Consider the following 12,552-nt stretch of genomic DNA (forward strand, 5'->3'; position numbering starts at 1 on the left):
GAAAAAGGAAACACAAGCAACAAAAGAAACTCCAATGAAACGAAACGAGAACAAACACAAGAAAGAAATGGAAGAGATTCAAACAATAGAAGAAACGGGTACCAAGCTGATAGGTACAGAGGAGGAAATAATAATCCATACAACGCCAGAGAACAAAATAACGGAAGGCGAGAAAATACACAAGATACCAATGGGCCTAGGAATAGCAACGACCAGCAAAGAGGGCAGAATTCAGTAAACTGTGCAAGCCATAAGGAAGGTGAAGCATTACTAGCGACAGCTGTGGTACGCATAAGAGATGCGAAAGGAGATTCACACATAATGAGAGCACTAATCGACCAAGGGTCACAATGCGCATTTATAACGGAACAAGCTGCGACGACGCTAGGAACAACAAGGAAGCCCATACAGGCGACCATATCCGGGATAGGCTCGTCAGGAGAAAAAACAGCCAACTGGAGTATGAAACTTTTAATCGAAACTCATTACGAAAGTGACTTCGAGATGGAAATAGAAGCACTAGTACTACCGAAGATAACAAGGAATTTACCGGAAAAGGATATAATTCTACCGGACTATAACGAGAAAAATGCAATACTGGCAGATCCAAGATATTACAAGGTAGGGAAGATAGACTTACTACTAGGAGTAAAAGAATACAGTTACATATTGACAGAAGGGATGCACAGAATAAGTAATGGACTCCTGAGTCAAAACACCAAACTAGGATGGATAGTTTCGGGAATAGCACGAGAAAGGGAGAATATAAAAGCAGAAGTAAGCTGTATCATATCAAGACAAGAAATGGACGTACAAATAAAGAACTTCTGGGAATTAGAAGAAGTAAATCAGGATACAAGTTTCTCAGTGGAAGAACAAGAATGTGAAGAACTGTATCGACAGACTGTAAAAAGGAATGAAGAAGGGAGATACGAAGTAAAAATTCCGTTTAGGGAAGACGTCGCAAAGTTAGGAGAATCTAAACAGCAAGCATTCGCCAGATTGATGCAACTAGAAAGGAAGTTTGCAAAAGACAAACAGTTAGAAGCGAATTACAGACAATTCATGGAAGATTATGAAAACCAAGGTCATATGGTAATAGCAGAAAACCAGGGAGATGGGTACTACTTACCTCATCATCCAGTGAGAAAAGAGGACAGTACTACAACGAAAATAAGAGCCGTGTTTGACGCATCAAGCAAAAGCTCATCGGCAGTAAGCCTGAATGATATTATGGACACAAAGGACCACATACAAGAGTATAACTTAACGACGGTGACATACGGCACGGCCGCAGCACCCTTTTTAGCGTTAAGAACAATACAACAATTACAAGAAGACGAAGGAGCGAGGTTCCCGTTGGCATCGAAAATTGTAAAAGAAAACATGTATGTAGACGATATACTAGGAGGAGCTGAGACAGTGCAGGAAGCAGAAACAGCCCAAAAGGAATTAATACAACTGTTCAGAAAAGGAGGTTTCACTCTTAGAAAATGGTTGAGCAACGAAGAAAAAATAATGGAGAACGTACCGGAGGATATGAGGAACGTAGACTCGAAGGCATTCAAACAAGAAGAAGTACGGAAAACGTTAGGAATACACTGGTCACCTAAAGAGGATTTAATCACATTCAAAATAGGGATAACGACGGCAAAGAAAATAACGAAAAGACACGTACTGTCAGAAGTAGCAAAACTATACGACCCACTGGGATGGATAGCACCTGTAGTAATTCAGGCGAAAATGTTCATACAGGAATTATGGGAGCAAAAGACCAGTTGGGATAAAGAATTAACTAGCAACCAACAAAGCAGGTGGAATACATACCAGGCGCAATTAGTAAATCTGGAGAAAATAACATTGCCCAGGTGGAACAACTTAAGCAAGATAAACAGAGTAGAACTACATGGATTTGCAGATGCGTCTATGAAAGGATATGGAGCGGTAATCTACTCAAGGGTATTAGGCCCAGAAATTAAAACGAATCTAATGATAGCAAAATCGAAAGTCGCACCATTGAAAGGGAAAACGACGTTACCGAGGCTCGAGCTGTGTGCCGCGGTACTACTAGCAAATTTAATGAAGAAAACCCTACAAGCATTGAACAGGGAAAACATTGAGGTATATGCATGGTCGGACTCAACGATAACCCTGGCTTGGATAAGGGGATCATCAAAAAGGTGGAAAATGTTCGTCGCCAACAGAGTAGAGGAAATAAGACGCGTTATAGGACCGAAAAATTGGCATAAGGTAGATACAAAGGAAAATCCAGCGGACATCCTCTCACGTGGAAGTACCGCATCAGAATTATTAGAAGCAGAGCTATGGTGGAAGGGACCAACTTGGCTGACTAGTAACAAAACTTTAACTCAGGAATCAGAAGAAATACCAGAGACAAATGAGGAGGAAGTCAAAACGAAAATAACGGTGCACACGACAACGATAAAGGAGGACATATGCGAGAGATTCTCAAATTTAGAAAGAATGAGAAGAGTACTTTCATATTGTAGGAGATTTGCAGACAAATGCAGAAAAAAGAAGGACAATGGACAAAGTCAGCTTACAGTCCAAGAATTAGAGGAAACTCTATTAAAGGTGATAAAGCACACACAGCACGCCTACTTCAAACCAGAAATAAATAAGCTGGAGAAGAAACAGCAATTAGACAAGAAAAATAAATTAGCGTCATTGGTACCATTCCTGGATAGACAAGGAATTCTAAGAGTCACCGGAAGACTGAGACACACGAATCTAAAGTACGGAGAAAAACATCCGATAATTTTGCCAAAGGATAGTGCATTAACAAAGTTACTTATAACAGATAGTCACGCAAGAAATCTACATAGCGGATTACAACAAACACTACAGTACATAAAAAGGAAATACTGGATAATCAACGGCAGAAGAACCGTGAAAGATCATCTAGCAAAATGTTTAAGGTGCAGGAGGTATAAAAGCCAAGCAGCACAACAATTAATGGGAGATCTACCGAAAGACAGAGTGAACCCGAGTCATCCCTTTACTAACACAGGGATAGATTATGCCGGGCCAATAAAAATAAGTACCACGAGAGGCAGAGGACAGAGGAGTTATAAGGGCTACATCTCAGTATTTGTGTGTCTGTCAACGAAGGCAGTACACCTTGAGGTAGTAAGCGATATGTCTACGGATGCTTTCATCGCAGCGTTCAAGAGATTTACGGCACGCAGAGGACAGTGCAACAACGTATACAGCGATAACGGAACCACATTCGTAGGAACAGCAAATTTGTTGAAAAAAGAAAATCAAAAAATAGATGACGAGATAAAACAAGGATTACTGGCACTAGGTACTCAGTGGCATGTCATACCTGCATATGCACCACATTTCGGAGGATTATGGGAGAGCGCAGTGCGAATAATGAAATATCACTTGAAAAGAATCATCGGGGAAACAGTTCTAACATATGAAGAATTGAGTACGGTGCTTGCACAAATAGAAGCATGTATGAACTCGAGACCATTATGTGGGTCATCAGAAGACCCTGAAGGGAAAATAGCCCTGACACCAGCTCACTTCCTTATAGGGAGAGAAATTATATCACCAAATCGGGAAGAAGAGCTTACGACTTATTTGAAGATGCCGACGAGGTGGAGATTAGTGGAGAAAATAAAAAGAGACTTCTGGAAAATTTGGAAACAGGAATACCTGCACCAATTACAACAGAGAAATAGATGGCATAAGGCGCACCCTAACATAAAAGAAGAAGAAATAGTTATAATTAAAGAAGAGGATACACCTCCAGGCAGATGGCCATTAGCGAGGGTAACAGAAACACACCCTGGAGCGGAGGGATTAACCAGAGTAGTAACAGTGAGAAAGGCAAACGGGAAACTGACTAAAAGACCCATACATAAGCTAATACGACTGGAAGAAGAGAAACAGGAAAAGCCGAAAAAGGCAGCAGCACTAAGATGGAAGAAAATACTAGTAGCTATAATGTTTTTAACGATGTTAAAACCCATAAAGGCAGAACCGTATAAAATATATAATCCGGTACCAGGATTTTTCACAGAAGACCTTGGAGAGGTCGTCATAGACCGGGGAACATTTCGAATAAAGGTGTTACTCGAAAAAGGAAGAATTCGAACAGAGCACCAACTAATAGGAAATATGATACAAGGCGTACGAGAACTGTGTCATGAGATAAAAATCGTGAATTGTAAGGGTATAATAGAGAAGTTAGAGGAAGGACAAAGAAAGGCGGAGTCAGTAAGCGAGGGGTTGACAGTAGAAATAAAAGGAAGGGAAAGAAGAGGAATATTAGGAACAATATTAACCTCAGTATTTGGAGTCAATGACGAAGCCTACAGTAACATTGAAGCATTAGATAATAACCAAAAGGAGCTAATAAAGGGATCACAGCACCAGGCGAAGATAATGTTAGAAACAATAACATCAATCAATCACACAGAGAACAGGATAAAAGAGCAAATGAACAAGTTTAACAAAGCACTAATCACAGGTCTACAAGAAATATCTAAAGGACTTAACGAAGTAGAAGACAAAGCACAAAAACTAGAAACCGAATATAGCACGTTACGAATACAAACGATAGCATTACAAGTTATGGACTTCATAAACGAATATACTCAATTTTACGAGGGAATATTAAACCTTCACTATAACCACGGACACTTCATTGATATAGTGAAACCGGGTGAAATAACCAAATTAATAGGGAAAGCAGGGCAGATACTGCCTCAAGGGGTCGAAATACGACGACAACCCATTATAGAAACAGAAGTCAGTCATGACGACAGATATATAACAGTCATCGGCTACTTCATAGTGACAGGGAAAAATAAGTACAGCATGCTCAAAGTCACGGCCATACCACTTAACGTTGAGGGGTCGGTGTTGCGCACATTTGTCGCCCCAAGGAATCTACTGGTCGTAGATTATAACACACTGCACTACTTCGAATTGACCACGGAAGATAGAGAAAGGTGCTTACTGTTGACAAAGGCGCAGATAGCGTGCTCACCAACGGCTATAAGAAACATGGATACCCAACCAAACTGCATACTAGAAGAAATTTATGAGCGATCTAAGAATAGCACATGTCCAGTGGTAGCCAGGACAATACAGACAGCTCAATGGAGTAAGATGGGTACTCCCAACCTCTGGCTAGTTATCACGCCAGTCACGATACACATATCCATTATTTGCGATGGAAATCGGAGCGAAAGAGTACTGAAACGAGTCACATTCCTGAAGCTTTCACCCAAATGTATCGCCCAAACGAAAAATATTACATTACTCCCCACTAGCAGTGGGGTGGACAGAGCAGTGACGAGTTACCTGAAGTCGCCAATCACTCCCGTGGCCCAACTGGTGGCGAGGACACCCCGCAAGTTTAACACGCCTCTAAACACCTACCTTGACATACCAGGAGGAGAGCTACGTCATGTGTTACTTGAGGAGGAGAGTCTGGAACAAGAAATGACGCATACGCAGTGGCGATCGATTCACGAATCTAATTGGCATTATTTTGTGGCCACCGGGATCATTACTATAATGGTAATAATTGGGATACTCACGTTATGGAAGTACCGTCCTGTTGCACGACTATGTCGTTCAGGGAATCCACAAACTCAGACTAACGAACAGGAAGTACCTGTATTAGTTAGTAATCGGCACAACATTGTACGGTCGACTTCCCAAGTTGACATCCCACTTTCCACATTTTCATCCAATTGCCCTAATTTTAATCTAGAGATAGAGTCGGACATTGATAGCTAGGGTACGGTTGGAAGATTTTGATTATTCTTAAACTATTTATAATTTATCATGTTTGAATTTTACTATGTTATGTAATACTTATATGTAAACTTTGAGTATTGACACTTGGGCCAGATTGCCCGATTCCGCAGTATGTCCAATATCAAATCTTCAGAATTCATATCCGAAATTGGACAGTATAATTTTATCACCCAGTAGACCGAATGAATCTATTTGTTATTAAATACACACACGTAGTTAATTAGGTTACATACACATTTGGTCAATTATAAATAATAATTTGGACATCAGTCAAAAGTACTGACAAAGTTAAACAATTTACATAAATTAAATACACATATCACGCTAGGTACGCGAAAAATATTGACCCAAATAGAATTTATATAAAACTAATATCTCTTGACTAGAGAAGCATTCAATCAATATTCACTCAACGAACATATAGTCTTCAACGATCAACTTCATCAGTCTCTACTCAAAGTAATCCCGGGTCTACACCCATAGTGTACGTCTCAACAATAAACTCTGCTACTATTATTTGGTGTTTCCATTACAACAGAACGAACATCTTCACTGAGCCAACGAGGGGAATTTGTTCAGGTGTCTCCGTTTTTTATTCAAGGTTTGAGAAAAGAAAGATATTTTAATGCCAATGTTTGGTTTTTGTATGTTATAATACCCGAAGTGTTTAGTATGTCTAATTACTATCTGTTTAAGGGTTTGGGTATATTTTTTGAAGTTTAATTGATTATATTATTAATTATTATCCCAAGACATTTTATATAGTTTGCTAGTTTTATGGTATTATACAGGTTATCACAAAAAAATTGTTCATAAGTTATACCACAATTTTTAGGGATAAAAATAAGTCGATTTGGCCTAACTTACCTACATGCAAAAATGTACCCAGAAAAAGTTACCGGATGTTTAAGTTACAAAATAAAACAAAATTTTTTAGTATTGGACTGGAGTATAATATTGGATTAAAAACGGGACGTCAGTAGAATGAAACATCTATTTTATAACTTTTTTGTCTTTTGGTATTTATTTGTAAAATCATTAATTTAGAAGATACCACCACTTTTTTAACTGTCATGCTAAAATAATAGAATTATACAGATATCAAGTTTTTTAGTCGAGTAGGCATATTGTTGCTGTGTTCTCTATCTTGATAGTGATTTGACTGTTATTGTGAACAAAAGTTTTGTTTCAATTAAACTGAAAATGAACAATTACTACAGTTTTTCTGAAATGGCAGAATAACAATTTAAATTTTAATTAAACAATAAACCGATTTTTAGAAGCATTTCGAGAGACATTTGATTTTTCAAAATATTCTGTATTCATTGTTGAAACGATGTAGAGCCTGTATACAGACACGGGGAGGTCACTGAACACTTTTTAAATTAAATTAATATATTTATGTTCCTAAGTGAAAGTTACTAATAAACTTAATATTTGTAAAAACGTAATATTGCATTTAAGAAATTCTTAATTCTTCTAAATTAATGATTTGACAAACAAATACCAAAAGATACAAAAGTTGAATAGTAATTATTTCATTCTATCGATGACCCGTTTCTAATTCAATATTGTACTACAAAAAAGTTGTGAGAGGGGAGGGAAGGTTTGAAGACCTCCCTAAAATTAAGAAAAAACGGGAAAAATTATTCGCTGCTTCGGTTTTATTGGCCACCACATAATAAATATTTTCATAAAAAATTTTTAAACCGTTCTGGAGCAATATTAAAAAATTCGGTATTATTTTGTAACTTAACACCACGTAACTTTTTCTGTGTGCACTTTTGCCGTAGGTAATTTAGGCAAAATCGACTTATTTTCATCCCTAAAATCGTGGTATAATTTATGACCAATCTTTTTGTGACTCCCTGTATATAGTAACTGTACTATTTTGAGACTATAACAATAGAAACTCGCATTTTTTAGGGTCTGGTGTTAATCTTCATTGTTTAAACCAGATTTCCAGCCGATGGATGAATGATTGCATTACTTCTGTTGCACCATGTAAATCTCAGTCATTAGCCACAATAGCGTTATAAACTGCATATTGCAGAAGGTAGCAATTTGTTACTTCTCCTAAAGCAAATACTTTAGGGAAACGGGGGAGCCTCAAAAAACTGTGTACAGGGGTCTGATTAAGTGTCTTTTATTCTAATTTTGTTTTATCTTCCTTCTAGAAACTACTTAATTAGCCCAATAAGACGGCGTGAGTAATTTTCCTGATGCATTTATATATAAGACCCCTATGCCAAACAGAGTCAAAGGCTAAAAAAGCAATAGAAGATGAATTTTTAAGATCCTCACTAGACATATTGATAGAAATATATCATATTCCGAATATTTTCCATCAATTTTTTCATCCTTTTTTCCTGTCTGTTCTTATAGTTTGATAACTTCCCAGCTTTGAATGGTCTTGATTATTGTTGAAGTCATTGTTTTCAGTTTATGTTTTTTTGGATTAATGTTGAATAATTAGTCTGGTTGTTTGTGCCTATAATTTCGGAGATTTCTCATTTAGGATACACACATTTTTCTCTTTTAGGGTTCTATGCAGATTCAGAAATTTTTTCCAAGCCTCATTGGTTTCAATTTCCATCTCACAATAACTTTTATCACTGTTATCTGTATATCATATTGCTATAAAGTCTTGTACTATCACGTAAACGAGTAAGCAAATAGTCTTTATTTTATGACTCCTACTTAACAACTATGCCTTAACTGTGACTCGTTTGAGAGAAAAATTGACCTGTTTCAGAAAATCTTGTTACCAAATATCAGGGTGAACTGTTTTCAGTGACCGCTCTGTATATCTCTCCTGAAATGTGTTCAATCGTCAAATCAGATCAATTCCAAAATTTAATCAGCTTTCAGATGTTTAACCAAATAATTATTAATATTTGCAAAACAATAAATCAAAATACTTACTTAGCTGCTGCACTTAATAATGCTATTTCTCCACCTGGAATGCTTGGTCCTCTTTGATAGGCAAGCTCAGTTCCTAGTGCCAACTTAGCTGTTACAGCTTGTAAATAATGTAGAACAACTATTCCTGAACTATTAATTACATCAGGATTGGCTACTGTACAACTAGCAGTATAATCAGAACCCCTATAATTCATTGTTAACTGACCTACTTGAAATTTTGAGTTCTGTACCTTAAATTGAAAAAGCATTTACTAAGTTGAACCATTTAAATTCTCCATATAGCTATCCCAGATATAAAAAATGATATCTAGGAGAGCAAACAAACGGCTGTATAGAACAGTAGTTAGTAATTTTTGTAGTCTTTATGGATTTCATGTGTGACAACACAATAACAACACAAATCATTAGACGCTAGGAGATATAGAAAAATTAGTTGGAATAAGAGTATCATGATGAATTCTGGAAGGAAATGGGAGGGGAAAGAAATGAGCAGGAGGTCCCAGAAGGACATAGTTGTTGGCTGTGCAAGAAAATCTAGGTAAATTGACTACCTTATAGAGCGTTCCAGGTTAAGAAAATAACATTGTGCTTATGCAGATCAGTGTTGCCACAAGTGTTGCTATTAGATTGTCCATATATGATTCATTCTAATCAGAACCGTATTCAGCACTGTGTAGTTGTAGTTAATTAATTTCACTAATAAAAGGATATGTATAGTTGAATACAAAATAATGCATTATAATTACTTGTTTCTTTAATTGAAGGATATAGGTATGTAATTATTATAGGACTAATAAAAATAGTTAAATTTAACTATTGTTTAACATTACATATTTATAAACTCTTTAGATAAGATGTAACTAAAAAACAAAAGTGCAGCTTTAATTTTATTTTCATGTAAGTAATAACAACAATTACATACATAAAAATGTTTCCTTGTATACAAGGTGAATCACCACTAACGGAACGGAAGATTACAGCGAAAGAGTAAAAAAATTTTAAATTATTAGTTTGTTGATAAAAGCTATATTTTAAAATTATTTTGAAATATACATGGTGTCCCAATAAATTTCGGGGTATCAAAGTTATATTTTTTATCTTATTATTCTTCTTCCTCTTTATAAGCAATCATGCTTGTTCATTGGCGGATTGATACCTCTATGGAAGGTTGTCACTCCATCTTTTTGTGCGGTCGGCCGATACTTCTTCTACCGATTAATGATTTATCTCTTGCTATTTTGGCCACACGTGTCTCCCCATTCTGCTTATGTGGTTATTTCATTCTTTTTTCTATTTAGTGTCAATTCATATATATATATATATATATATATATATATATATATATATATATATATATATATATATATATATATATAAATATATTCTTGGTTTGGATATAATTCTTGTTTTATCCGAGAAGCCATAGAAATAGAAAAAAGACCAAATTGCCTTATAATAAAAGAGATGACGCCATACGGTTACCTTTTACATGGAGACCTCTCATAAACACAATATCGCCCCCTCCATCCTCGAATCAAAATCCCACTGTCGGAAATGTTCACGCCAATCCCAACCCCCTAACCCCCACCTAGGTAACGTCACGATCGACGGTATAAATGAACCGTCCCCTGGTCCCCGTCGCAGTAGTGAACTAGTGAGTGAACTAGTAGTGACTAGTGAGTGTAGTAGTGTCTGGGGGCTCGGGAGACTGAGACCTAGGAAGCCCTGAAGAAGACATCAGAGAGGATGTCGAAAGCTCGGCAAAATGGATATCGACGCGGTTCAACCCGGAAGACTGGTGAGTTTAATATTAATTTTTATAATACTATTAATCTTAGCTCTAGGTTTAATTGTACTAACCGCGGAAATTTCTCCGAACCTATATGGGGGCTCCGTACTAAAACGGTATTATACTAACTCCAGACGAATATACATCGTGTATATTATTATCTGGGTAGCGCTTTATGTGGACTCCGACCAACACGTCGGATTAAGTAGACTCCGTAATAGGTTAAAACACTTTTGGGATCCGTATACATTTCTTTGCGTACACAACTAAACTCCTCCGATGTTGCCAATAATTTGATTAGTCGTAGATTTTTAAATTTTACAGCAGGTACGCTTTGGAACTTCAAATTTATTTAAATATCAATCAATTTAGTCATCGAGAAATTTCACAAATAGGTACTCGGTTAATGTAGTTAAATATTTTATGGTGGTTATTTATATTACTTGCTTTAATTATTTTCAAACTTAAAAAAGTATTTATTATAAGCTTGGAAATGGCTAGTTTTCGTTTTATTTATTATTATTTTTTGTTAAAATGAATATGCACTTAAACATTTAGTCTCTAAATGTACTAACATCGAGTAGAGTAGTCGTGTAACAGTTTAAGAAAGTAGAAGCCCTTCGGTAGGATTATAATAAACTACATAAAATTATAGTTTATTCGTCTTCCGGGTTTGGACCGTGTCATTTGTGAGTGACCCAAAAGTGGGTTCATCTCGACGTTTCGCTACAATTGTATGTAGCTTCTTCAGGAGAACAAAAAAAGGAAAAGAAAACAAAAGACAGGAAGATGGGTAGTTAGCAACGGTAACTCAGTTACTTAACGCAACTACTAAGATACTAACTACCAAGATGGGCATTAGGTCACAGTAACTCAACTACTTAACGCAGCCAGAGGTGAAAACCAGATGCCAGGACAGGGATTCACGTCCAACAGCTCAGAACACTAACGCGTCGAGAGGCGGGGAGTGAATCCGACGATTACTCCGCTACCACTCTATTTATAGTCGCAGTGACCTGTCGTGTCGGGACGTATCGGCACACTCCGTGGCGCGAACGTCAAGTAGCGCGCGCTGGCCAATCATGTGGCTGCATCGTGGTAGCGGGACCGGACGGCGGCTCTAGACTGAGATTCCAGATGGGAGACAAGTAGTATCCTTCCTCTCGATTGATATTATGTAGATTTTTTCGGATCTCTAGAGATTCGCGGATTTTCCTGGAATAAAAGAAGGGGCTCTTAGAAATAATATGGGTTTTTTCGAACAATATGGAATGACCGGTTTCTTGGCAGTGTTCTGCAACTGCAGAATGGGAGAAAAGACCTGATCGAATGCATCTTTGATGCTCTTGAATCCGAGTTTTGACGGAACGACCAGTTTCGCCAATATACACTTGTCCACATGAACAAGGAATAGAATAGACACCACAGGAAGATAGGGGCGGTAATGGGTCCTTAGGAGAGGGTAGATATTGTGAGATTTTCTTGGGTGGTCGAAAAGTAGTCCTGATACCTTCTTTGCGAAGAATTTTGCCAATCCTATCAGTGACACTTCGAATATACGGAAGAAAAGCCACAGGAGTATTACCCGAAGATTTTGAATTTGTCGTCCTAGGGTGTAAAGGGGAAAAAATCTACATAATATCAATCGAGAGGAAGGATACTACTTGTCTCCCATCTGGAATCTCAGTCTAGAGCCGCCGTCCGGTCCCGCTACCACGATGCAGCCACATGATTGGCCAGCGCGCGCTTCTTGACGTTCGCGCCACGGAGTGTGCCGATACGTCCCGATACGACAGGTCACCGCGACTATAAATAGAGCGGTAGCGGAGTAATCGTCGGATTCACTCCCCGCCTCTCGACGCGTTAGTGTTCTGAGCTGTTGGACGTGAATCCCTGTCCTGGCATCTGGTTTTCACCTCTGGCTGCGTTAAGTAGTTGAGTTACTGTGACCTAATGCCCATCTTGGTAGTTAGTATTCGCCTCTGGTTGCGTTAAGTAACTGAGTTACCGTTGCTAACTACCCATCTTCCTGT

The 12,552-nt window shown here is 37.7% G+C and overlaps 1 protein-coding gene across 1 annotated transcript in view; it reads right to left on the bottom strand.

Annotated features, from left to right (window-relative positions):
* Tom40 (Translocase of outer membrane 40) overlaps positions 1-12,552 on the bottom strand; it is a 200,047-nt gene that overhangs the window by 139,769 nt on the left and 47,726 nt on the right. The window contains exon 3 of the mRNA XM_072534793.1: positions 8,731-8,960. Within this exon, the coding sequence (XP_072390894.1) occupies positions 8,731-8,960 (230 nt within the window). The remainder of the gene's footprint in view (positions 1-8,730; positions 8,961-12,552) is intronic.

This window comes from Diabrotica undecimpunctata, chromosome 6, assembly GCF_040954645.1.
Source record: "Diabrotica undecimpunctata isolate CICGRU chromosome 6, icDiaUnde3, whole genome shotgun sequence".
Taxonomy (NCBI): domain Eukaryota; kingdom Metazoa; phylum Arthropoda; class Insecta; order Coleoptera; family Chrysomelidae; genus Diabrotica; species Diabrotica undecimpunctata.